At 47.6% G+C, this 25,872-nt stretch overlaps 3 protein-coding genes across 10 annotated transcripts; 1 reads left to right on the top strand and 2 right to left on the bottom strand.

Moving 5' to 3' along the window:
• The first annotated feature begins 476 nt into the window (after nt 1-476).
• tecra (trans-2,3-enoyl-CoA reductase a) lies at nt 477-5,800 on the top strand. 6 transcript variants are annotated; one of them, XM_062450038.1, is made up of 12 exons: nt 527-698; nt 795-1,168; nt 1,872-1,923; nt 2,046-2,090; nt 2,265-2,368; nt 3,062-3,177; nt 3,432-3,610; nt 3,685-3,728; nt 3,833-3,890; nt 3,982-4,070; nt 4,284-4,380; nt 5,694-5,800. In XM_062450038.1, exons 2-12 carry the CDS (start codon nt 1,004-1,006, stop codon nt 5,711-5,713), a joined length of 969 nt encoding a protein of 322 aa, XP_062306022.1. In that variant the 5' UTR covers nt 527-698; nt 795-1,003; the 3' UTR covers nt 5,714-5,800. The 6 variants fall into 6 exon arrangements, with proteins under 6 accessions (XP_062306020.1, XP_062306019.1, XP_062306022.1 ...); XM_062450037.1 differs by having other exon boundaries at nt 4,284-4,496; XM_062450036.1 differs by lacking the exons at nt 527-698; nt 5,694-5,800 and adding an exon at nt 477-492 and having other exon boundaries at nt 4,284-5,086.
• samd1a (sterile alpha motif domain containing 1a) lies at nt 5,088-10,595 on the bottom strand. Its single transcript, XM_062449995.1, has 7 exons — nt 10,082-10,595; nt 7,768-8,095; nt 7,461-7,579; nt 7,272-7,332; nt 7,082-7,166; nt 6,620-6,731; nt 5,088-6,371 (listed from the first exon to the last, which is right to left on the bottom strand). The coding sequence occupies exons 1-7, from the start codon at nt 10,427-10,429 to the stop codon at nt 6,225-6,227; spliced, it is 1,200 nt and encodes a 399-aa protein (XP_062305979.1). The 5' UTR covers nt 10,430-10,595; the 3' UTR covers nt 5,088-6,224.
• Nucleotides 10,596-13,991: 3,396 nt separating this feature from the next.
• Nucleotides 13,992-25,422, bottom strand: prkacaa (protein kinase, cAMP-dependent, catalytic, alpha, genome duplicate a). 3 transcript variants are annotated; one of them, XM_062449893.1, is made up of 10 exons: nt 24,719-25,422; nt 18,783-18,844; nt 18,274-18,402; nt 18,084-18,182; nt 17,903-17,985; nt 17,598-17,724; nt 17,355-17,450; nt 16,566-16,688; nt 14,742-14,906; nt 13,992-14,289 (listed from the first exon to the last, which is right to left on the bottom strand). In XM_062449893.1, exons 1-10 carry the CDS (start codon nt 24,762-24,764, stop codon nt 14,164-14,166), a joined length of 1,056 nt encoding a protein of 351 aa, XP_062305877.1. In that variant the 5' UTR covers nt 24,765-25,422; the 3' UTR covers nt 13,992-14,163. The 3 variants fall into 3 exon arrangements, with proteins under 3 accessions (XP_062305877.1, XP_062305868.1, XP_062305857.1); XM_062449884.1 differs by lacking the exon at nt 24,719-25,422 and adding an exon at nt 22,392-22,609; XM_062449873.1 differs by lacking the exon at nt 24,719-25,422 and adding an exon at nt 20,072-20,699.
• Between the last annotated feature and the right edge of the window lie 450 nt (nt 25,423-25,872).

The following is a 25,872-nucleotide window of genomic DNA, read 5'->3' as shown; positions in this document are numbered from 1 at the left end:
CACTATGAGCTTCTAGTCCTTGATTATCTGCTGCACTTAAACACATTGCAATGGATAGAATATTTTGCTCATTGAATAAGTGCAAATGAAAGTGCAAAATTGATAGCATGTAATCTGCTGTTTTCAACACAGCGGATCTATATTCTACATGCTATTTAAGGATGTAAGACATCTTTGCATCGTTGACTTCTCCTCAGCCATGCCCTAAGAATACAACTCCACTCCCGCACCCCCAGAATAGGGCATTTATTGGAACAAAAGATGGTGGCCCAGACTGTAGGAACAACACAGTCTGAAAATAAACATGTGTTTGTCTTTGTTCTTGAGGTCACTGAGGGAGAAAAAAAAAAAAAAAACACGCCAGCACAGGTGGTCTAAAGGAGGGGCATGTGTTGGAATGTCTGTCTTTCATCAAATGGATCAGGCTCATAGCGGGTATGGTGTGTGACGGGAGCGAGGAGCCGAGAGGAGAAGAGATGTGTCTTTGGCCTTGTGAGAACAGAGTGGGATATGTCGCTGGGTAGGGTTTGTGTGTGGCTTACCAAGGTTACCAAGCTGGTGCAAAGCAAAGTAGGCAGCTTATATTTAGCCTTGTGAATGGCGTGCTGTGGATTATGTCTTGGGCCTCTCAGGTTTCGTCTTTGATGGGTTTTGGGATGTGGAAGGGGGTTCATGAGGATTTGGAGGCAGCTCTTCAGGTGAGGTTGTGGCTGACATCTCATTCTCTGTACTAACTGTATCTACATCTTTTCTACTTCTTCTTTTCTCACTTGCTGTCTCACACACTCACACAGAAGAAGTGTTCATGGCCTCCTAGCCTTTCCCAGGCTGAGAAGTGACAGGCTATTTGGACGGAACAGTTCATAGGAAAAGTGGACCAAGAGAACAGCAACTTCAGCTGGACTACAGTGGGATTCTGTCTCTGATTGAGATATCGTTGGATCACTTTTTTCCACCAGTCTAGCTGTATAGAGGTTAATAAGATTATAGATCCGATATTGTCATGGATACATTAGCATTAGAGGCAAAAAATGCAAATGGGGATGTAGAGAAAAAGTCTTCTTCAAGACCAAGACCAAAACCTCCCAAAAAGGCCAAAAGAATAGTTTACTTTGAAGTGGAGATATTGGATGCCAAGACAAAGGAGAAGCTCCTTCTGTTGGATAAGGTGAGTTCCACTTTAAATGTACAGTAAGATACAAAATTACGAATATAATACAAAAGGTATTTTGGGGTACAGTGTACTGTCAACAAATTATGCCGTTTTATCAAGTCTGTCAGTTCAAAAAAAGTTTTTAAAGTACTTTTTAGACTTGGTTCATGGTCCAAACATAGTTCAAGGCTGCGTAATGAGTTCAGAGGAAACTTGTTTGCTTTAGCTCAAGAAGTACCCAGTCATCGTTTTGACCAGCAGCTAATTTTACAGCCGGTCATCTACTTCACAGACGGCATGGCTAAGTGTGGCAATTATTGGCGGGATTCTACTGAGATAGTGTTGCAGTTGGAAGGTGAAAATGCCCCCTGCTCTGGCAGGAATCTTCTGGGCTTGCTATGTGTGAGCTCTGAGTTCTTCAGCCATTGGACTACGGCCTAGCACAAGTGTTTAGGGGCTTCTGTGAATGTGACTAATGTCAAAACAATAATGAATCATTGCTAAGATAGAGTGTCACTAGTCTTACACATTCTTCAAGTCATCGAAACCTGGCAGTATGCCTGGCAGTCTATAATAGTCTTCAATTTGTCAGCAGGGGAATCAGTCTACATGGTCTGCGAGTGAAACACGTCTTGGTGACATGACACCATCGGAATCAGAATTTAATTATATTATTAGATTTGTTTGTCTGTGGTTAAGCAACTTTTACTCTACATAGGTGGAGCCAACATCCACCGTTTTGGATATAAAGACTTTGTTTCACAAGTCAAGTGAGTACTACAGGGCACACTATTATAACAGGACATATTTACACACATATTGCAGTGACACTGACATGAGACTCCTGCCTACTCTGGTTCTGTTTACACAACAAAGTGTTTTGTTCTGTCAGATCCAAATGTGTACCCAGCAAGGCAGTCCTTACGCCTAGACCCAAGTAAGTCACACATTTCTAACATCTCATATTTTACAGTATTAGTGACCTTCAGTGGTTGCTGTGCATGAACAACGTTTGTATGGAGATAATTAGAGCAACAGAGAGGTTTACCGAATGGTTCTCTGTTGTCTGTGCTGCATTATGGCTGACCATGTGCTTTGTCATACTTCACAGAGGCCAAGTGCCTGAAGGATGAAGAGATTCTACAGACACTACCTGTTGGCACCACGGCCAGCTTCTACTTTAGTGACCTAGGATCACAGGTTACATGGGGAACTGTGAGCCGACACACACACAGGCATGCATGCACACACACACACACACACACACAAGCACACACACACACACACACACACACACACACACACACACAGAAGAATACACACACACACACACATACACTTGTGTTTAAATATACACAGGTTCACTCAATCAACCTTAGTGTTGCATATAAATAAACACCCACACTGACAGATAGATGCACTGTAGTGCAGTTCGGTTTTCTCTCACCTCCTGGACCCCCTATCCCCTGTCCTAGGACACATAATCTCATGGCCCCATTTCCCCACAGGCGTTTATCCCTCTGACCTCCGTTTCACCTTTTCTCTGGCATAGCCTCCTCATCTAACCATGCTCACCCAGCCACAGCCCACTTCTGCACCCACCCACCCACCCACGCACCACCTCCACCTCTCACTGACCCCTGAGGAGGTCAGTGTTCTGGCACCAGAGGGGAGATCAACAATAGCAGTATCAGTCCGCTGGACTGGCCCAGGGTGTGAGAGAGGCTGCTGAGTCACAGATCCATGTTGTCACAATCAAAGTGTCAAGCTGAGCTTGTTTAGGCACATCTCTGGGTGGGCTGCTTTCATCCATGCTTAACAACATGCTTTCTCGGTAACTCTGCCCCACTAGTTAAGTGCACATTGAACATGCCCCCCCCCCCCCCCCACCTTCCTGTGCCCTCTCAGGTCTTCCTAACAGAGTGCGCTGGGCCACTCCTTATCTACCTGATGTTCTACTTCCGTTTGCCGTTCATCTACGCACCAAAGTATGACTTCACCAACAGCAAGCATTGGGTGGTACAGTGAGTTTCTAATTTCGTATTTATTTTCATTAGCTTACATACTGTATGGTTTGATGATACATGACCATATTACCACTGTTCTTCACACTTTTACAAAATGGTAGATGTCCCGATCCATATTGATGTCTGTAGGTCACATTTTCTATTCCAACAGTAAATCAGGGCCATGTGTGATGGATGGTCTGCCATTGCTATAAAACTGAGTCCCAGTTGAAAGCCTAAAACAGAGTAGTGTTTCCTTTCCCCTGCTACAGCCTGGCCTGCATGTGTCACTCCTTCCACTATGCCAAGAGAATACTGGAGAACATGTTTGTCCATCGCATCTCCCATGGAACTATGCCAATGAGGAATATATTCAAGAACTGTGGCTACTACTGGTGCTTTGCTGCATGGATGGCCTACTACATCAACCACCCTCTCTACACACCACCTTGTAAGTCCGTGTTTTCTCAAACACATTCTCATATGCTTTTAACGCAGACATTTCACCTATCTGTCTGTTCCCAGATTATGGAAAGCAACAGGTGAAGACAGCCCTCATTGCTTTCTTGGTAAGATGGAAGTATGTGTTGTCTGCGGTGGAGTTTGGGCTTCTTCTTTGGTTTTCTGCCGTGTTATTTGGTGTCTTCACTGTTAGCTCTATCTGTCCCCACAGCTCTGTCAGCTGGGTAGTTTCTCCATCCATGTTGCTCTGCGCAACCTTAAACCCCCCGGTGAGTATTATCAGTAAACACAGCACTGTTCGTTGTAAGAGTTTGAAATCCACATTTCCATTTCCGACCAACTCTCCCAATTCTATCCTAGGTTCCAAGGTAAAGAAGATACCATACCCGACAAAAAACCCATTTACATGGATTTTTGCATTGGTTTCTTGCCCACACTATACATATGAGGTGAGATGATGTTAATGCCGTGAGACTCTTAAGACCTTTAGCTTCACAAGATACAATATGCAGTGTGGGACCAGCATGTTGTTGACCAAGGATGTGTGTGTGTGTGTGGTTGTGTGTTGCAATATGGTAAGAATGCCCTCTGCTGGCTTCAACCTTGGCTCTGTGTTTGTATCCAAATGTAATACGTTTCCCATGTGTTGATCTTGCTGACAGCTGGGGTCCTGGATGGGCTTCACGGTGATGACACAGTGCGTGCCCGTGGCCTTCTTCACCATTGTGGGCTTCATCAGGATGACCGTGTGGGCCCGAGGCAAGCACCGCAACTACCTTAAAGAGTTCCGTGACTACCCCACCCTGCGCTCCCCGATTCTGCCCTTCATCCTTTAGGGAGGACTGGCCCAGGCTGACACCCTCCCCATGTCAGTGGTCAGACCCTCTGCTGTCACCACGGGGGGGGGGTCCCTGCTTCAGCATGGCTGTCAGGTTCCCAGGCATCTCTGACTGGACAGGAGAGTTAGGGACATCACTGGGAGACCCCACGCGCCGTGGCTGTGACAGCTGCTGGACTGAAAGGAGCTATAAGACCCTTTGAGGCCTAAATGCAGATGAGTCTTAATGTGAGGAAATGTTCTTGGTAAAATGAGTGACAAGAAACATCTCTCCAATTTTTACTTTACTACTATAATTGCTGTTTTTTCAAAGAGTATAGTTTGCAGCCTGCTTCTGTGGTGTAGATGGTATCTAATTTGTATTTCTGGTATTTAAAATGACATCTTTTACTGTGATTAAATAGCAAACATAGATTAAGTAGGGCAACATGTGAATATGTAGGTGACGGGGATCTGGGACACTTTCTTTAGGTCTTGTTACAGCTTCTAAGTTTCACTGAACAGCTGACGACTGCTCACTCACTGTGTGACGTTTGGGTTTCAGACAGTAACACTAACCCATTTAAATATTTATTGTACTGAGGCTAACTTTAGACACATATGTAATAAATATCATGCTTCAAGTAACTGGAAAAGAGACAAGAGCTTTATTTTTGGCCCTGGTAGGAGTGCCTACATAACATTTAACAAGGAACCATGAGACACATTACAGATGGAATGTTCGTTTTTGGTGGCTGCTTTTCACTAGGTTAAAGCCAGCTAGTTTAAATCGGGTTAGCAACATGGAGCACTACATTTCTTCTGTTATTTATATATTTAAAGGGCATTGTATGTCGTTGTATTGAGAATGTAAACACAGTTAATGATAATATCGCAATAACACTTTCTAAATACATATAGTTTTTTCTATTTCCTTGAAAATAATGTAATGCATTTTCCCCCCTAACATCAAGGTAGGCTAAAATGTTTACATTGAAGGCATGTTGAAAAATACATCCACAACATTTTAAAATAATATGAGGAGACTAAATAAGGAACAAGACAAATACTCCATACTCTGATGCTTATTAAGTATGCATATTTTGCTTAGTACACATCAGTGAAACGATTAACAGTAACAAGGTACACTGGTAGCTCCTGGGACCACGAGGAACACTGGAGACAAACTAAACTGTCTTTGCTGGTGAGCCTGACCATATGAAAGACTAATTGCATACTGTACATTCATTTTCAGATAAAACTGACATTGCCTGAAAAAACCTGGGGAAAGGTCCAACAAATAAATGTCTTGTTGAACTTATGAGGCTTGAAATGTGATCTCTGAATAAACAATGAAATGATGTTGGTACCTTAGTTGATCAACTGAGCGTAAACTATAATTTATCTTGTCAGTATTCAGGTGACAGCACTACAGTGTGCAGTCATTTCTCAAGTCCATATGTGGTCCAGAGAGAGCATGGCGAATCTGGTCAAACCTCATCAAGGTCAGACCTTCTCCACTTTGAACACCCATATCAAGGATTCCTATTCCTTACAGAAGACAGATCCTACAGGAACAAGGTCACCAGAATGGGTGAAAATAAGAGTTTTGCCCGGTACGAGACAGAGGTAGGGTGATGACCTTGGAGGCCGTGTCAATCCCCCGTCGTGACAGCAGTCACCGTTTCCTCCCCCCTCACCTCCCGGCGGACTCAGTAGTGGTTCCAGGGAGAACTGTGAGAATGTCGAATGCAGGCAGGTGCTCCTCGAGTGAGGTGCTGTCTCATCAGAGATCCTCCTCATCCAGGAAGTGGGTCCGCTGCAGAACCTTCACGTGACGCTCATAGATCTTTAGGGCGGGACCAAGACGGATGGACAAGCCAGTCAGCACATCGCTGCGCTGCATCAGGAGGAGGGACTTCCCATCAATTTCCTGTCAGGAGATGATGAAAGGGCATAATTCAAGGTTGTCCACAGGATTAGGTCTTACAAAGCAGTTAGCAACACCGAATATTTATCCAGCATATGTATCCTCGGGCACAAGATTAGATTTTTTTTTCGTAAATTAGGAGAATTATCAAATGTCCTGGTATAGAAAAGGACATTTTTTCAGTCATGGACAAGTATTCTGAAGGATGCTACCTCCCCCATGTGGTGGTTTGTGAAAGTGCGTGTAGCTACCTGTGTTCGAAAAGCTATAGCCTGCTCTGGAAAGCCTGCAGCACAGAAGTACGTCACCACATCTGCCACGCTCCACTGCAATAAGTTCTGGCTCATCTTCTCCTTTAGAGAGCTATGGGAAGACGTAAAGAGTGAGATGCAGAGAACGATAGAAACCAAGAGAGAGATAAAGAGAGCGAGATAAGAGAAAGAAAGAGAACGAGAGATTGTCAGGAGAGAGACTTCACACTGAATACATGTGTTGTGGTCATTTACTTCTTCCACAGGGTATTATTGACACAGTAAGCCATTTTACTTGTGTGTTGTCTTAAGGAGTTTGTGTAGACAGACCAGTTTTGCCTGTGCAATGGCTGGGATCGTGACTAAACAATGGAGGTATGGGAATGAGAGGTGGGTTCCAGATGAGCTGTAGGGGATAAGTGCATTGTACATATAAGGCCCTCCAAGGCAAGAGTCACTCACATTTCTCCGTTTTTCCCTCCGTTCATGACACTGTCCTGGGCCATGACATAAGAGGCGACGTCCATCATCTTCTTATATTCAGCACCTACAAACATAACCCAGTAAAAAAAAAAAAAAAAAGTGAAAAAAAATCAGTAAAAGGTCCCACACGATATACAGACTAGCGTTAGAGGCACAGGGGGCCACTCACAGTTCTCCGAGGGCAGAGACAGCGTTTGGGGTCTTCCACTGGGAACCGTCTTGGCGTCAACCTAAGGGACGGAAAGCGATGTGAGAGGTGCAGCTAGATCTCCAGACGTGTGCGGAACTCTGTGGGGAGCTCGGACACAAACAGAGAGGAGGGGGAGGGGGGGGGCTTCTCCCAGGTCCGCTGAGTTACCTGAGTGTCTACACAGTCAGGAACCAACTGGTCAGAGATAAGGGTTTGAGCAGACTCCTCCTTTATCTCCCCATCCTCTCTCTTCGCTGAGGTTTTCTGGACACAGGTCTTTGAGGGCCCTGCAGCACACCGAGACAAACACCCAAATGAGACGAGACAAAACAACACTGAATGCTTGCCAAGGCCGTGACACCAATAACTCTTACTATCTAGCATAAAGATCCCCCGTCACTGTTAAGGTACAAAGGCATCCCTGCTCTCTCCTAAACGCCCCCCACGCGAGGCTGCGTTAGGCCGGTATGAGTACCTTTGTCTCTCGGCATTCCTGGGGTCACAGTCTCAGCAGGGCAGCAGGCCGGCCCACAGGCACAGTCTTTCGGCCTCAGGGCCTGGGGGCTGGAGGGAGGCAGGGAGCTGGCCCGCCGGCAGCTCTTCCAGCCAGGAGAGCCCCCGGACCCAGAGCTGGTGCCAGGGCGGGAGCTGGAGGGGGAGCAGGGGGCAGAGTGGGCGTGGGCCAGATCACCCTGCGTGGCGGTGTCCTTACACCCAGGGTCGGGGGAGGTGCCGTCCTGGCTCCCCTCAGCTCCATCCTCCTCCACGGTGCTGTCTGTGTCCACAGACATGGGCACCTCAGCCTGCAACACGACAATGCAATTGCTTCATAAAGTAAAGCGAAACCATTGAGAAACATCACTCAAATGCAATTGGAAAAAAATACAAATGAAAGAAAACTCATAAATGAGGAGCAAAAACTGATTTTTCCTTTGAGAGGTCAACAGGTTATTACATATTTGGACAATGAGGTCAAGAAAGGGATCATCTTACCAGGTTACATGACTTTAACCAGAGGCCTATATATCCATTATTGGCATTGCACACATGGGAATAGCCTACTGCTACAGTGTGGCTGTCTAGTCTTGATACAAAATACAATCACTTATTGATCTGTTTGGTTCAACAAAGATAATAGGCTTGGAGCGACTGGTAGGGAGCCAGAGGTACAGCGAGATAGTCAGCATACAGTGCATGCCTCTTCATAGGAGGGGGAAGGGACAATGGCAATGGGGGAGGGGTCTATGAAAGAGCTGAGAGTGTGTGTCCCCTTGCTGTAACTACATTCTGTGTTCTTACATGAGTCCAATTCAGAACATTGCATTTCAAACAAGGACAGAACCACACAGCACACGATCTGTTATGTCTTACTCGTGGCGCAGAAAGACGTTATGTTTCACAAACCCACCTTCGGAAAATCTGATGGCAAAAAACTCGCGCATGCGAAACCTCTATTGGGACAGTTTCACGGGGCAGGCAGGAGCACATCACATGAGATCTACTTTAAGGCATGTCCTTAACGACACGCTTGCATGGTAGGCTACTGATGTCGCAATTTGACCGCTGTCGATAATAATTGTCTTTGGAGGCCCTGTCCCCGCGGTGCACAGGATGTTCATACTCCTGTCAGGGAGAGAGCTGCCAGAGCTACGTGCCGATTTTCCACCTAACAAATATGAATGCGAGATCAAATATATTTTCCCGTTCAGAACTTGGTAAACAATCAAACTAACATTAAATTCGCTCTGTTTTGTCGATGATTGATCGCAAACACGTACGCAATAGGACAGGGATTGTGTGCGTGTCCATAACCACAAGGCGCGAGTGCGAGCGCGCAACTCAAGCCCGCCCCGCACCTACATACAGGCGCGTTGGGCAGACATTATAAAACTACTTTCTTCAATGAATAAATAACATTTCAATCATACACTTATGCCAGTGAAAGAGTAGGCGGTTAATGACATTCGAACAGGATGTACGTCGCGCCGTCATCTAACCAAGGAAAAGATGTGCTTCGCAAACTCTTTATTGAAACATGTTAGGCTATAGAGTCGGTACGCGAAAACGTGAAAAAAAATCTACAATTCTTTTCAAAGAAGTGCGCAATGGAGGACTCGCGCGAAACACCTCCCCGTTCTCGCTTGGCTAGAGCGCTCCCGGATAAAGCTAGTCCCAAAAACAGAGTCCTCGTCTGGTCTGAGCACACTTAGCCTTTGCCTTGAGTAAATGTTCTCCCCGAGAACGTTAAAAGCTTAACCCTAACTGTCTACGACATAGTCAACACATTTTGTCCCGGACTACACGAACCACTATCCCCCCGGACGTTCACAGACATCCGAGGTGTTTGTGTGACTTTTTCCCTTCAGCCCCCTCCGCCGCAACGCCGAGTTTAGGCTTGAAAAGCGCCTTCGGCTTATAATGGTGGTTGTTGCAATAGCAGGCAGCCGCGTAAGTTTAGCAAGCATTTTTGCACTTGAGGTTTCACGCTTTAGTAACTCGTTTCTACAGAGAAGACCTCATTTTACATTACAAGCGCAGATGCCATTGTTGGCAATTTTCACCTCCGTCGCGCTCGCGCGAGGTACAGCCGCTCCCCGTCTGCGGCAGTTTCTAGGTGCACTTGTATTTACACGCCTCCGCTCACTGACTAGAAAAACCGCACAATCAAACCGTTCCTATAAATCCTATAAAATATTTCAGTTGTTGTAAACGACTTGGTGCGGTTTTAGTAGCCTAAATGAGAAGGGATGTGCTGTCATACCACTGACTGGCGGTTTGCCTTGCGTTACCTCAAAATCCTCCGTCTCATCTTGGTCAATGGGACCGAGTGCGCTGTCCCCGTTGCTCAAATCGGAGTGGCTGGCGTCTTCCACCATAGTCCTCCTGATTGTAATATCGTCCTTTTTCCTGCCTTTTCTGAGAACCTTAGCTGCATTTCGATACGAAATTGAACCCTTGTAGTTAACTTTCAGCACAGTTTGCTCTTGGATCAGTCTAGCGAGTTCCGCGCAGGTTCGATCTGGCTCCGACCCATGTCGTCTCCGGACCATTCGACAAATTCTTTCAAGGTCTGGTCTAGCTTTTCGAGACCGTAGTGAGTCAATGGTGTCCAATATCCATTCGCGGTATTCAGACATTTTTTGGATGGTTAGTTTGTTTTCCCTCAGTGCGTCAACCTTGTTCAGACGTTTTTTTCGTGATCCGCGGTCCGACTTCGAGCCCGGCTGATAAACGGAAACCTTGCTGTACGCTTGCGTTGCTTGTGCGCTTAAGGTGGACCGCTTGAGACCAAGCGCTTCCACAGGGGTTTTTAAGGTGGTATTACCACGCTGTATTTTTCTCCATGCTGTGATATACTAAAAACAAAACTGTCACGTACCGGTCCTAGTTAGGCCGATAACTGTATTCTAAATATTATATCTAACGAAGCCCACAGGACAGACTGTTGGTTCATGATTTACGTAATATTTCATACGAATTATGCTATGGCTACAGTCAGAATTCCACAGAAGAGCTGCAATGCTGCTCCAACCACTCACGGAGCTTCTCTAGACAGATGGGCTGCAGCTGGAAGGCCATCTGTAAGGCCCGGAGTGAGGGGCGGACGTATTCACGTGGATATGACATTGACATAAAAAAAATTGTGTTCATAACTGAGTGAGTTTATCTCCATTTAATGTACTACTACAAACCCCCTTCGATGTCTGCAGAAACGTCATGTAGGCTATCTTTTCGGCCAACACAAATAGGTCTACAACTTCAAGAAAAACAATAAGTGAGTTACATCAAAGGTAAGTTCACAAAATAGTGATACCATTTTAGTTTCAACAAGTAAAACTTTATTGGAATGATACATGTTGCAAAATATTACTTTATGTATTTTCTTAACATACTCATTGTGTCCTAAGGGTATTTGTCAAGTTCTCCAGAAGGTAAGATAGTTAAGACTGTCAAAGGCAGAGATATACATATTGTTACCCAAAGGGGCACAATAGACTACACCATCACTGTACCCAGGTCAGGAGGAGAAAAAAATATATTCATGTTTTTGAAAATACACTGAGAAGATGTGAAAATAACGTTTTCTTTTCCATGATGTTAAATGTGAAACGTTCATATGAAGTGAATGGAAACTAGGTGCAAACAGAGGATTGAAGATTAGCACAGACAAGCTGATAGGAAAATAATGACAAAGGGGCAGAGGCAGTACAACAAAGAAACTAGTTTTTTTGACAGGTTGATAAGAGAAGCCAAAACAAAGAATGTAATGCCTTCGGTGGCTCAGGTTTATTTAAGCTTATGTCTCCTTCCGTATTCCAAAACTCAAAAGCTATAACCGTTTGTCAGACCAAACAATCTGCAAACCATGAAAATGATCGTCCATGTCATCCCGAACAGCAAGTTTTTTCTCTCACAATTCTATAAACCATATATCTGACAGGTGTGCTTTAGAGGGCCTTGGCAAGGCAGTAGAGAGGAGTGAATACCTGTAGGTGGCACTCCACTGCTCTCAGTTACGCTCAAACAAACCGTACGTGACACTAGCAGAATATTAGTGGGCTATGAATGGTTTAAAATCCTAGTGTCACATACAATAACAGGCCTAAGGTATAATTTGCTCTTCACTTGTTCTGCAGCATGCAAAAAATGCCATACAGATGCATCGGAAATGTGAGTTTGAAATAAAAAAAAATGGGTGTCGTTTCAAAACAGCCTTGACAACAGGTTTTTTCCAAATTTCTCTAGAACCACCTCTTTTCACCAGACACATCCAGATAAATCAGACAAACTGGATTAAATGTTAACGCTTTCGACAACAACCACATACACAGACTGGCAAACGTCTTAAGGAGTAATCACAGAAATGCATTCTGAAGGGTACAAGAAGGGCCAATCATTTGCTGCTGACTGTTGAGGGCCCATACGATTGGCTTTCCAACAGTGCTTGGTTATACTATTACAATGCTCGTTATCTTTAAATAAGTGCACGATGTAGCCTGTGGAGAAACTGCTAAACCATGACAATGTGCTCCATTTTCACCACGCATGTCTACAAACCAGCCGTCAGATTTGGGTTGCGATTGTCTTGCATCCAAAGATGATCAACTTTCCAAAAAAGGATATTCCCAGGACAGCTTCACAATACCCTCCTAATACCAGATCTTTATACATATGTTGTCATTAAGTGAAGAAAAATACAAGTTCATCCACACATGTTTGTAGTCCTGACAGGTTTTATATCTGACTGGGGATCCATTCAAAAGTGTTTAATTTCAGGGGAAATACAAGAGAAAACGCAAAAGCCGGATGAGTAGAGCTGCTAAATGGACAATTAGATCAGCAAACCGCTTGACCACTGAATGAAAACAATCAACCATGATTTCTGGCAAAATAGTGGGCCTTAAACCATTCCAGAAAGCTGAGTGTCAGTGTGAACAATCATCTCAGTATTCATCTCATGATCCACTGCCCAACCCAGAGCGCACACTTTTACACCTGACTTTTAAAAGTGATATAGTACAAAAATAACATGCAACTTTTGCTTAAACGTTTTTGCTACTTTTGTTGCGTATTAAAACCCACCATCTTCACAGTTAACTAACAGAAACCTTTAATTAAGCAATGTCCTTAATTTGCAAATTTGGCAGAATCCATACCTATTTATTTCTGAAATCTTCATTACGGTTTCAAAGCTATGAGACAATGATGGGAAAAATATGGATAATAGCTATTATATATCAACATACATGTATACATGTGCTTTCAATTAAATAAACAATAGCCAGGAGTGTGTGATCAAAATGTTAGTCACTGCCAAATCACTGATTTTAACCCACCCTAGAACACTAAATAACACACAAGCACATACTGACTGGAAAGGACAAAATGATCACCAAAAAGATTTAAAAATGCTCTAATAAATTTTGTTGAGAAGACAGACTTGACATTAGAAATGCTGAGCTCATGTACACTGTTTCCCCCCCACAGGTCCCGAAAAAAAGAGAGTAAGACCTAGATGAAATTCGTACAGATAAATGATTATTTTTTAAACTCTGATCATAGTGGTCAGCATTGCCTGAACTGCAAGCAGTGAGTGAATCCTCTGTACCCAATAATCATGCCACGAGCGGACAAAGGCGTGTGCAGAGAGTTTCAAGCTTCAACTAGAACGGGCACGAGGGCTGATGCCACCATAGCCAAAGCTCTGCACCAATGCTTTCGACACGGTTTCGCAACCAGTTGGCGTAATGATAGGCACGTCTGTTGGACTTGGTATTGCTTGGACAGATTCAGGACGGAGAGACAGGAAGGGGCGGGGAGAGGAGGAGGGTGGGGGTGGGAGTCAGGGTGACAAGATTGGACCGGTTGAAGACTTACAAAACGAGGGAGAGGACGCCTTCGTTCTTAAGAGGCGCGAGAGGAGAGGACCCCGCTCAGGAGGGGCTGAGCAGAGTCAGTACCGGAACAGAACATCGAGGCCTTACCCTGCCGAGATCCAACATGTGTCCCTCTACCTGCAGAAAGATTCAGACCCAAGAGGAGGGGGCTGGATCCCCTTTGCTCTCCAGCCCCTGCCATTAACACGAGGGAAAACATGACAAAAAATGGATAGATAACAGGTGAGACACAAATCAGAATAAGCAACACTGCCGGTTCTGTCGGGTCCTTCCTCTTCTCTCTGTCAACTTGTTCTTCGTCGGGGAGGGGGTGTGTGGGAGGGGGAGGGGGGGGGGGGAGGTTACATTGTTGATGTCGTCAATACAAGATGCAAGTGAGCAGTCCAGCTTAACACCTCTTCTCCGGTTTCCTTTCGTTTTGTCCCCCCGGTTCTCTCTACATGCCTGTCTCTTTCCACTCCTCCTGGTTGGGTCTAGAACTCGGCAAACTCCTTTCCACACTTCTCTGTGAAGGAGACCCGGATCTCCTCTTCCTCGTAGTCGTCAAAGTTGCTGGTGTCGCCGGGGCCTTTGCACTTGGGAATAAATGGGGCCTCCACCTGAAACAGATAAACACTTGGATCAAACACTACTTACAAAAGTGTACTTAACAAATGTACACACCAAAGCAGGCCGCACACATCCAGTGCATGTCCACCAATAAATAAGTCCCTTTCATTTGAAGATGCATGTTTTATGTGACTTTATCTATTCTGGATTATGGTAAAAGCTATTGACTGGTCAAGCTTTTCTTGTAGTAGTCTATGAAGATATTGAAGATAATGAAGATATTTTGCAGGTGAATGATGAACATGACTGAGGCTGTGGACTGAGTGAGCCATGAGCCACCGTCTGAATCATCCTTTTCTCTGAGCCTTCCCCCCCTCTGACACATTGCCTCTGAGTGTGCGCGCACACACGTACACACACACACTCTAAATCAGACGCTGGCCCTCCAGGGGCGAGTTCTGAATACGGCAGCGTGTGACGGGTGTCATGTCCATCCTCTCACCTTTCTCTGGTAGATGGCGATCCAGTCGGTGGTGGCGAACCACTTGTGGCCCTTGATGTCGTTGACTCCGTTCCTCAGGTTCCCGAAGCGCTTGGTCAGGTCTACCTGGAGCAGGTTCCTCAGCAGGTCCTTCAGGTCGGAGCTGAAGTGGGAGGGGAAGCGAACCTGGGATACACACACACACACGTCATGTCACGGCTACTCCGTATAGGCATGGTGGAAGTGAAGCCTGAGGAATGTGTTCTATGCCGAGTGTCCATCAGGGACAGTCAAATATAATTACAGAAATTTAATTTGGGTAAATTCATTTTGATCTGTGCTGTCGGCAATGTACATGGTTGGGAAAACGTTGCTCACTGTGAGACAGCTAATTTGTTGGTACCCCTCCACCAAAGAACGCACAATTTCCTCTGAAATAACACGAAACTGACTAAAGTAATTCACCAACCATGTTTATTCAGACTTTGCTTTAATTATGTACAATATTATAGTTTTCCAACACAATATTGTATATAATAAAACAAACAAAAATGTCAGGGACAAATGATGGGACCCTCCAACCTAATATTTACTTGCACAACCGTTAGAGACAATCACTGCAAATCAAACATTTTCTGTAGCTCTCAATGTGGCTTCTGCACTTGTTAACAGATAGATGGCCCACTTTTCCAGAGCAAACTGCTCCAGCTGTCTCAGGTTGGATGGGTGCTTTCTCCAGACTGCAAGTTCGGGCTCTTTCCATAAATGTTGGATAGGATTCCGAGCAGGACTCATAGAAGGCCACTTCAGAACAGTCCTATGTTGGGTTCATATCCGTTCTTGGGTGCTTTCAGCTGTGTGATTTTGGGTCACTATTCTGTTGGGTGACCTATGACCTGCGACTGAGACAGAGCTTTCTGACACGGGGCAGCACGTTTCGCTCCAGAATGCCTTGATAGTCTTGAGATTTCATTGTGCCATGCACAGATTCAAGGCACCTTGAGTCAGGGACAGCAAAGCAGCGCTAAAACACAACCGAGCCTTCTCCATGTTCCACCTGTAGGTATTGGTGGTCTTTTCTTTGAAAGCTTCAATTTTTCATCTGGGTCGATTTTCCTCTTGCGGCCGTGCCCAGGGAGGTTGGCTACAGTTCCATGGACCTTGAACTTCTTAATATTTCCAACTGTTGTGACAGGAACATCAAGATGCTTGGAGATGGTCTTATAGCCTTTACCATGCTTGTCTATTATTTGCTTTCTGATCTCCTCAGACAACAGTCTCTTCTGCACTCTCTGATCCGTGTTCAGTGTGGTGCACAGAATTGAACTAAATGGCAGTGACTACTTTCCTCCATTTAAACAGGCTGAATGACACAAGATTGGAGACGTGATAGGTTTGGAAAATCACTAGAATCCAATTATTTATTAAATTTTCTAAGGGGTACCAACAAACGTGTCCAGGCCATTTGAGAACATCTTTGTAGAAACGAAGCGTCTTTGCTTTATTGTGTGACACAGCAAAGGCACACACAAGTGTACTTGACGCAACAGCTTTCCACCTCATCACTTTTCAGGAGGAAGAAAGCGTGACTTCAAGGAGCCGTAAGGCTACCCAACATATCGGAGCACGTCTGTATGCGAGTCACGTGCGACACAATAGACTGTATTAACTGCCGAGATGTGGAGTCGAGCCCTCCAGAGGCCCGGCGAGGAGGCAGGGTTAACTTGGTTTCCAGCAGTGAGAGACCAAGGGGTTCAGATACATGGCTGTGTGAGACAACTGCATTATCTGAGGGGAGATGTTGAACGAGGACGCCGCCGTGTGGGTAGGTCCGCCGAAACTCACCTTCCCCGATACGATCTTCTCATAGATCTGGATGGGCTGGTCCGCAAAGAAGGGAGGGTAGCCGGCAGCCATCTCATAAATCAGCACCCCGAGAGCCCACCAGTCCACAGCTTTATTATAACCCTGAGAAAGAGAGGGGGGGGAGAGAGAGATAGAGGGGAAGGGAGAGTGAGAGGGGAAGGGAGAGAGAGAGAGAGAGGGGAGTAGAGCAAGAGAGAAGAGAGAGAGATAGAGGGGAAAAGAGAGAGAGGTGGGGGGAGTAGAGCGAGAGAGAAGAGAGAAATAGAGGGGAAAAGAGAGAGAGGTGGGGGGGAGTAGAGCGAGAGAGAAGAGAGAAATAGAGGGGAAAAGAGAGAGGTGGGGGGGAGTAGAGCGAGAGAGAAGAGAGAAATAGAGGGGAAAAGAGAGAGGTGGGGGGGGAGTAGAGCGAGAGAGATAGAGGGGAAAAGAGAGAGAGGCGGGGGGGGGGGGGGTGAAAGACATAAAAAGGTAGAGAGATAGATAACCAGACAGACAGACACAAAAGAGAGGAGGGGGCCAAGGACAGAGGTCAAAATGTTTCTTTAGCTAAAGGCGCAACGAATCACTCACTGACACCGTTATGCGCCTCATGGAGGCTCTATGCTAGACATAGTCACTGTGTGACTTCAGTCACATGCCCTCCGTGGTGCCGGTGAGGGCTGAGATGCTGCGATGCCGTCACAAACGGCAGCCGAACTCCAACTGCTTCGGTGTTCCGGTCCCGGGGGGGTTTGGTGCGGCACCGGGGCCTGGGGGCCTCACACTCACTTTGCTAAGGATGATTTCCGGGGCCAGGTACTCCGGGGTGCCACACAGCGTCCAGGTCCGGCCTTTCACACGCTTGGCAAAGCCGAAGTCCGTTACCTGGAGCATGAAGGGAGACGCTTTGTGATCGGCGTGCAGCAGTATCCACACGGACATCCACACGGGAGCTCAGTGCCGGGAGCAGTTGTTGACACTACTGGGGTAGCCCCAGGTAGACACGGTATGGCCCAGGGGCGAAGCTCCTACCTGGATGTAGCCCTGCTGGTCAATCAGCAGATTCTCAGGCTTCAGGTCTCGGTAGATGAGGTCCAGCGAGTGCAGGTACTCGAACGTCAGAACAATCTGGGCGGCGTAGAAGCGGGCGTGCGGCTCACTGCAAGAGAGGGGGGGGGCGAGACCGCCGTGTCAGCAGAGCTCCCTACCCTGGCTTCAAGGCTGAAGGGTGCTCGCTGTAAGCAGGCCTCGGGGAGCTAGGCCCGGTGGACGTCACGGTGGTACCGGACCGGGGGGGGGGGGGATAACACAGGGTTCGGAGGGAGCTGAGGACTCACCTGAATCGGCCAATTCTCCTTAAATGGGAGAACATCTCTCCTCCGGGGACGTACTCCATTATCATATACAGGTTTGTGTTGTCCTACAGAGAAAGGGAATGGATATTAGCTCCCCACTCCCAGCCAGTTCGGTGCCTCACACCCACACACCGAATATACACCCCCTGAACACGTACGGTACCTTAAAGGAGTGCTCCAGCCGCACGAGGAAAGGAAAGCTGACGGCTTGCAAGATGCGCTTCTCATTCAGCGTGTGTTCGATTTGCTTCAGTTTCACCACCTGTGGGATGTGAGACAGGGTACGGAAGATTGTTGTGGCAACAGAGACTGGAGGCAAAAGACTACCCCCCAGAGCCCCACAGGCCATTTACCTTCTGTTTGTCAAGTATCTTCATAGCGAAATGCTGGCCCGAATCTTTGTGCTTGACCAGCATGACTCGACCGAACGAACCCGTGCCCAGGGTTTTCAGACGATCAAACTGGTCCAGAGCCGCAGTTTGCTAGAAAGGGACAGATGGACAGAGAGAGAGAGAGAGATGATATAATCAGTTACAGAATCAGTTCTCAGAAACAATCAAACGAATGTGGTCATGATGTAAAAAGAAAACATATTTTCAACAAAAAAAATAGATGGAGAATTTATAGAGTTGAACGGATTTATAGAATTTAAAAGGTGTGTGTGTGTGTGGGGGGGGGGGGAGCACAAGAGGGCACATCTTTTAACATCTGTTTCCACTAGTGCCCACCAGAGGGCACACATCCTCCCTCTCGAAAATAGAGCAGTAAATTTGATAATGGGCAGGAACATGCTGGGATCGGCAAGCACTGATGTGTGAAAGTTATTAACACTCCTGTTGCCCTCCCTTCTCTTTTCTCTCACCTGGGCTGGATTCTCCCATTTCTTGAGGAAATCTTCTTTGGCTTTGGCAAGAAACTCTTTCACTGGAACAGAAACAAATAAACAATAATGCGTTAGGACCTCCTTACTTTTATTTATCCATTCTTTAAACGCTCCAGTTTTTAGTCACATCAAATTGGATCTGCCAGTGACCAAACGTCATGCTTGTTCCGTCTGTGCATCTAAATGTGTTTGTGTTTCTGTGCGTTGGAATTTGTCCATGGCTACAGGCTATCTGTTCTAATTTCCACTGTTGCTGAAGCAAAATCGACTGGGCTTGTTATTTAATACATCCTGCCCAAGCCGTGATGGAACGAAAGCACAGAGTCAGTCAATAGTGATGGTGTGTGTGTTGTGTGTGTGTGTTGTGTGTGTGTGTTTGTGACAAACAGTATGACTTGACAATCTCTCCCACATTCACACACACACACACACACCCTTTTCTCTCTGTCGCTCACAAGCTGTTGTTCTCATCTGGCTCGGAACCCCCTTCCGCAAAGCATCGCATGCAGAAGTTCACATTTCTCCCCCTTATCTTTATTGGGCTCATCTCAGTACTCTGTAGGGACATGCAGATAGCAGCCCTTCCTCATTCCTCGCTGCTGCTATACGTTGCACTCGCACCGGCCACTGAGCTACTGTCGAGTCAAAGGGAGAAGGGCCAAGAAGTGGGTGATCGACCGAGTCAGCGAGGGGAACAACTCGGTCCTTCATCCGCCGACTTGACCTAACCCTAACAGTCGAAAGCGAGCGAAGGTTTCACTGAGGAATGCCGGCTTCTCCGGGAGGGGCCTAGGAAAGCATATCACAACACACCGAGCCGCCACAGAAAGCAGCAGCGAAACAGCCCATCCCTCTCCGGAGTTCAACCGCAGACCAGAGAGCACAGCTGAGACCAAAGTTCACACAAACATGGCTCGGATCATGCTGCTCCCATGCCAGACTCACGGGGGAAAGACTGCAACCAGAACGACCACCGGGGAGACCGCGATCATTCCCAAGAGGCCTAACTTCTCAGTCAAGTGAAACTCAGAGCCATGTTCTCCACAGAAAGGTCCCCCGTTCCAGCCATAGAATCAAGACTAGTCAGTGGGCTGGAGTGCTGTCAACCGCAGCCCCCAATCGAAAAACCAACAAGAGGCCCTTGAGGAATTTCATTTGATCGGGTGGAGGCCGTGTTTACGTTAGATCGGTGGGTGCCAGGCAGCCATGACTACCGTGTGTCGGGCGGTGATCCCCGTCCCTCTCCAAGTCCCCCGCTCCCCTCTTACCATCTGAGAGGACTATGGCCACCTCTGCTGTTGACCCCGTTTCTGCAGACCGCTGGCTGGACTCCACGGGCCGCAAGCTCGACTCCACGGGCCGCGAGCTCGACTCTCCGGAACGCGAGCTCGACTCTCCGGAACGCGAGCTCGACTCTCCGGAACGCGAGCTCGACTCTCCGGAACGCGAGCTCGACTCTCCGGAACGCGAGCTCGACTCTCCGGAACGCGAGCTCGACTCTCCGGAACGCGAGCTCGACTCTCCGGAACGCGAGCTCGACTCTCCGGAACGCGAGCTCGACTCTCCGGAACGCGAGCTCGACTCCCCGGAACGCGAGCTCGACTCCCCCGAACGCGAGTTTGACTCCCCCGAACGCGAGCTCGACTCCCCCGAACGCGAGCTCGACTCCCTCTTCCCAGCATGCTTCCTGGAGCTCTTCCTGTCACACATCCGCCCTGCTGCGTTCCTCGTTCCTCACAGCGGCTGGCTCATTCCTCCTCTATGAAAGTTGCCTGGTTCCCGGATCCCCAGAAAGAATCTAAGCGCACCTTGTCCCCTCAGAGTCCTCTCTCTCTCTCTGAATAACTCCACTCCTGTGTTCCAGTCAGCCAGAAGTCCACTAAGCCCACAGCAGCCCTGCTCCTGCCCGCTGCTCTTTTCCCCCCCCGCAGATCAATTGGACCTGTGGCCAGTTTGTATCAATATTTATTCTGCACAGAGTGCCCTCTCTCTCTCTTCCCCAACCTCCCCTCCCCCCCACACACACACCAACACAAACAACTAGCCTGGTCACCAAGGGGAGGGGCATCACCACAACGTGAACGCGACAGGTCGTGTTTGTAAAACCCAGAGAGGACTTTGAGTAGAGAAGTAAACCAGGACACTCAGAGAGTCCGACACGGGCGTATCAGCTGAGCCGAGGGCGGCTTGAGCTCAACTGGGTGGAACCCGTCGCAAAAGACAAATAGGTGTGGCAAAGCAGACACCAAAAACCACACCGAAGCGACCCTAACTACCGCGCAGGACGGTGCCGAATTGATCCTCCGAATCAATCCCACCTCTCCCCTGGGCCTGGCCGTCTCTCTCTCTCTGACGTAAGAGCAGAGGGCGAGTTTGGGGCTCACTGACCGCGATTTAACTCTGCGGCCCGCCAAGCCGTATCCAGCTCCCATCAGGCCTCATTTAAGAGCACGCAGCCCCCAGGCTATATGCAGCAAAGCCAGTCAGAGGGCGAGTGAAGCTGCGCGCACACACACACACACACACAAACACAGGATGACAAAAAATGTTGCGAGAGTGAAAGAATAGCGTAGACAGACACGGACAAAAGCCCTGCAGACCAAGCGGTCACTGAGCATGCCCAACAAACACTTGTCTGTTGGCTCGGCTTTCCGGCAGAAACCGCTGGTAGCGTGCGTCCACATCCTCTTCACCGACCTCGGCGGCTTGGCCCGCCCGGGGGTCCGTCTCCTGGTCGGGCCTGCCTCTCCTGCTCTGGGGGGTTGTCAGAGAGTCCGCTCTGATCCACATCCCCCCCCCCCCCCTGACCCAGGCCGTGCGGCAGGATACAGTTATGTCCCTGTTATTCAAGCCAGTCAGATAGAGCTGTGGCCAGCGCGATGTGAACTACGTGGGATATTTATAGACGCGGTGAAAACGGCACCTTCCCACCGTGCCACATTGTAAGAGCACATCCCAGAGGCCGTCGGACCGTCGACGTACCAAAGTGAGAAGAACAACAACAGGGCAAGATGCTCGTCACCCATGCGGCAGACACGGTGATATCAAGAGTATTCTAAAGATCAAAGTGACGAGTCTCGTACGGGGGGGGGAGAACCCTGCCAGAGAGAGACAGACAGACAACTGTTTCCGTGGAGACAGACAAACGGCTTCCCTGGAACTCGGGCTTGACGCAGACGACTCCAGGCAACGGCGCAAACAAAAGGAGCAGTACAGAAGGAGCTGTGTGTGTGTGTGTGCTGGATACACCACAGCGCGCCAAAATAATCACTAATCATATCTTCACTAGCCTAAAAGCGTCTCCTCTGTGCACATCAGAGTCCACCACGGTACATCCAAACACACACACACACACACACACACACGACTACCAGGAATCTACTTTGTTGTTACGAGTACTACGGCACCAGTTGGAAAACTGTGGCATTATGTCCGACAATACTGTCAGACAAACAACTTCCTCACCCTGTCCCCCCACGCCCAGCTTGAAACTCAAGCCCCTATTGGATTAGTCCATTCCTACCCCCTCACCGGGGACCCAGGCTCCACCCTCCCCACCCCTGCTACAGTCCCAGCCGAATCACTCACTCCAGAAGTAGGCCTCTGGCTCCTCCTCTGGCTGACTGTCTCTGCCCTCTCCACTGCCCATGTCTCCCAAACAGGGTCCTGCTCGCTGGAACAACCTCCCTGCCAGCCTCTGTAGAACAGACATCATATAGGACTGGAGTAGGTACGCGGACGGGACGTACAGCCAGGCCTTCCACCGTAAAGTCCCAGAGGACCTCGCCAAAAGTAGGTCCCCCCCCCGTCGTCCCCCCCCCCCTGTCCTCGAAGGTGAGGAAGGCCACGGGGAAAAAAACGGTGGGAGCGTTCAGGCTGTCCCTCCTTCGGGCTGTGCTGTGCGGCGGAGACAGGCGCGGTGTTGTGCGGAGGCAAGGACTGGACCTTCTCTGCTCCTCCGCTTCCTGCTGCAGCAGCGCTGCCCGTCCGCCCCAGCTCCTTCCTGTGGGCCTGGTCTCAGCTTTCCAGAACAACAGCAACTCGTCCCTCCCCGTACCCAGACCCGCGAGGTGAGGATAGGAGATCGCCGTGCGCCCAGTGGGGCCACCTAAGCCGGAGCTTTAACCCTCTATGTCCTTATCGTCGGAGCCAGAGCGGGCTGCCATGTTGTCCTCTCTCCGTGGCTGCTGGGTGGAAAATAGCGTTCCAGGCATGGGCCTCTGGACCCCCGGTCTGCACCTGTCTCTGGGGATCAGGGCGGGCCTACAGTGATCAGGCTGATAAGGATGTGGAGCGTGGCATGTGAACAAACCTTGACGGGCCAGGCCGAGACCTACTCTGCCACTGTTTTTAGCCGCACGCTACCCCGCCCCCTCCTCAATTAGTTTGGAGCCATTAAAAAAAAAAAAAAAAGACAGGAAAAAACAAAACAAAACCCTGTCTCTTCGCCGTGAAGAGACAGGGTGAGCTCGGGTCTCGCGGCGGCAGGACCCAGAGGTTGAGACGGCAGGCAAACTGTAGGCCACTCTTTACACTTACACTCTACCATCAACAAGGAGCTGAGGCTCATTTAACAGAGACCTGTTCAAACCCCACACTCCTGCCAGAGCTTTGGTGTTATGCCTGCAAATGCACAACCCTTTTCAACCTCGCACCTGCTCAAGGAACAGCAGCACACACAAACACACACACTTTGTAGACGAAACAAATTGTCTACAGAACTTGCACTTCACAGTGAGTGAAGAAGATGGGATGTTTAGGCTACAAAACAACAGCAAGAGACTGGAAACAATAAAAGCAAGGGCGAAGATAGAACGGGTGACATAACAGAGTTAAAAAGATAGCTGGGAAGGGAGGTGTGACCCAGAGGGGAGCAAGGGAGGGCAGGAGCGACCGTTTGTCTTCAAGACACACACAGAGCTCTTGTTCTCCATGCTGCTCATCACATGATATTCAAGAGACTCCTCAGCGTCAAGGTTCTGCCTGAAGAAGATCACACCGCATGCATCATATGACCCCGCCCCTGTGGCTTCTCAGGCCCCGGCCAAAAACCCTTCTTCGCTCTGAGTAGCCTTCAGTGTCCACTGCTCTCATGAAGACTTTGGGACCCGAGGCTTTATGACCAATGGTTTATGTTTACAAAAAGGATTCCCCTGGGTAACATCCCTTATATAAACTGACTCCATTTGGAGGAAAAGGAAAGAAAAAATAAACTAAAAAAAACAACTAAAAGTTGTACAAGCTGGGGCTGGGTTAAAGACTGGAATCTGCTGTAGATTTTGCTTACAATTTCGACGGAATACTTAAATGTGGAACCATTCGAATAATTAGTATGAATACGTAAAATACATCAATATGAAAATATTTGAACTTGAAATAAATGTATAATTAATTAGATACTAATATGTTTTTTTATAACTAGACAACTTTATAAAAGACTTTCTGTCGTTGAAATACAGTACATAGTTGAATAGAACCGTATAGGCATTCAGATGTGCAAGCCATTGGCGCCATCAACTTTCTTTCCAACTGTGCCTTGGCAGACATGGGCGTGTATTTTAGCTTGTATGGGCCAAGATCACTCCTTCAAAACTAGTGTTCACATCTAACTGTCTATATAACAAGCTACAACACAAGACCTTTCATTAGCGAATAAAGCAGAGGATTTGGGAAACAGCAATAGTGCATGCATTTTCATTGAGATCATTGACAACGGCCTGAGTCAGTGCACAATGCTGAGGTGTAAGATTTTAGGTTGCTAGCAAGACAATCTGCAATAGTAGCCATATTTTCGAGCTAAATTGGCATTTAAACCATTTCAATGCGATTCAGAAGCAGACATTAACGTCAGTCTACCATTAGCAGGCTGTTATGCATGCAGGTAGATAGGTAGCAAGAAAGCCAACTAGACTCACCACTCTCCATCTCGTTGCCCTTCTTGGCGGTGGGCGCGTTGCCCATGACTGCAGGCCGATGGGGAGTCTCTTAGTAAGCGTTTAACTGTAGTTTACTTAACGAATCGTCAACGTTTGGTCACTAGCTAATGTTCTCTATAAATGTATTGTAGCGAGCGGCACCTAGCTGACTGCTGCTACCATTCCGAGTCAACGGGTTGTATATCTTCCACCAATGTTCCTTTATCAAGGTTGGAAAAAACTCCGGGCCGTATCGAGAATGCTCGCTCAGCTGGCCAGCAAGCGTACCAACGCTGGCTAGCCAGAGACTTTGCTAGCTTCACAATATTCCTGTTGCTACTGTTGCTCAGCTTCCACTGCTCCAGTCCATCCAGAACGTCGAAACCGGTTCTTATTGCTTAGTTAGGCTAGCTGTCAAGCTGCTACCAGCTAGCTAGCTAGTAGTATCTAACGTTAGCTTCCTAGCTAGCTAACTATCTCTGTCTTGCAATAAGGCCCTGCCTTTCCAATTATCGCGAGTCAATAAACTCTAACAGATTTTTAGACAAGAACAAGAATTATACAATTTAATGGTATCCCTGTCGTTTCCACGCAGGATCCCAAGCCCGCTGATTTCTCAGGTTTGAAGACCGATCAGCTATGGTTTACATGCCAATATCAACAGTCCCCTCCATTAATCCTCAGACTAGCTACAGCGAGCAAAAAGGGACTCCTGCTGCCTCACACAGAGATCCAGCCCCTGCATATATCTCATTGGGCAATATCTTTTTGACAGACATTACAAAACAACAGTTTATTGGATACATACTTAATTAGATTTTCAATGGCATATTATGATTTGTCTGAACGGCTTTGTCCCGCCTTCGTCGACCACCTAACCTATTTGTTCTAGTACGATTTCACATGACTCGATGTTCAATTTGCAAAACAATAATTTCACATTAGTAAATACAGTAACGCATCTATATCGTCTTATTTGCACACAAAACATTTTATTGATTTAAGGACAGACTCAATAGAAGATAAACTGTTCTTGCCGAACCCTCCTGCTCCACAAATCTGGGATTGGCTGTGACGTCAAACCTGTCTATTTTTAGTAACTTGAAAGCACGTGGAGATCCTACGTTCTCAGAATATCAAAAGTGTATCCCAAA

Source organism: Osmerus eperlanus, chromosome 2 (assembly GCF_963692335.1).
Source record: "Osmerus eperlanus chromosome 2, fOsmEpe2.1, whole genome shotgun sequence".
In the NCBI taxonomy this organism is placed as follows: Eukaryota; Metazoa; Chordata; class Actinopteri; order Osmeriformes; family Osmeridae; genus Osmerus; species Osmerus eperlanus.
The sequence above is the reverse complement of the archived record's forward strand: the minus strand, read 5'-3'. Positions and strand labels throughout refer to the sequence as shown.

Coding starts and splice junctions, on each gene's coding strand:
- samd1a (XM_062449995.1), bottom strand. CDS start 10,429: ATGTCTGAATACCGCGAATGGATATTGGACACCATTGACTCACTACGG. Junction 8,096..10,081: donor ATGAGACGGAGGATTTTGAG/GTAACGCAAGGC, acceptor GTCGTGTTGCAG/GCTGAGGTGCCCATGTCTGT. Junction 7,580..7,767: donor AGGAATGCCGAGAGACAAAG/GTACTCATACCG, acceptor GGTGTGCTGCAG/GGCCCTCAAAGACCTGTGTC.
- prkacaa (XM_062449873.1), bottom strand. CDS start 20,513: ATGTGTGACAGGAAGAGCTCCAGGAAGCATGCTGGGAAGAGGGAGTCG. Junction 17,986..18,083: donor GGCTGGAGCACTCCTTTAAG/GTACCGTACGTG, acceptor CTTTCTCTGTAG/GACAACACAAACCTGTATAT. Junction 16,689..17,354: donor CGGAAATCATCCTTAGCAAA/GTGAGTGTGAGG, acceptor TCTCTTTCTCAG/GGTTATAATAAAGCTGTGGA.
- tecra (XM_062450037.1), top strand. CDS start 1,004: ATGGATACATTAGCATTAGAGGCAAAAAATGCAAATGGGGATGTAGAG. Junction 2,369..3,061: donor CACAGGTTACATGGGGAACT/GTGAGCCGACAC, acceptor GTGCCCTCTCAG/GTCTTCCTAACAGAGTGCGC. Junction 3,729..3,832: donor CAGCCCTCATTGCTTTCTTG/GTAAGATGGAAG, acceptor CTGTCCCCACAG/CTCTGTCAGCTGGGTAGTTT.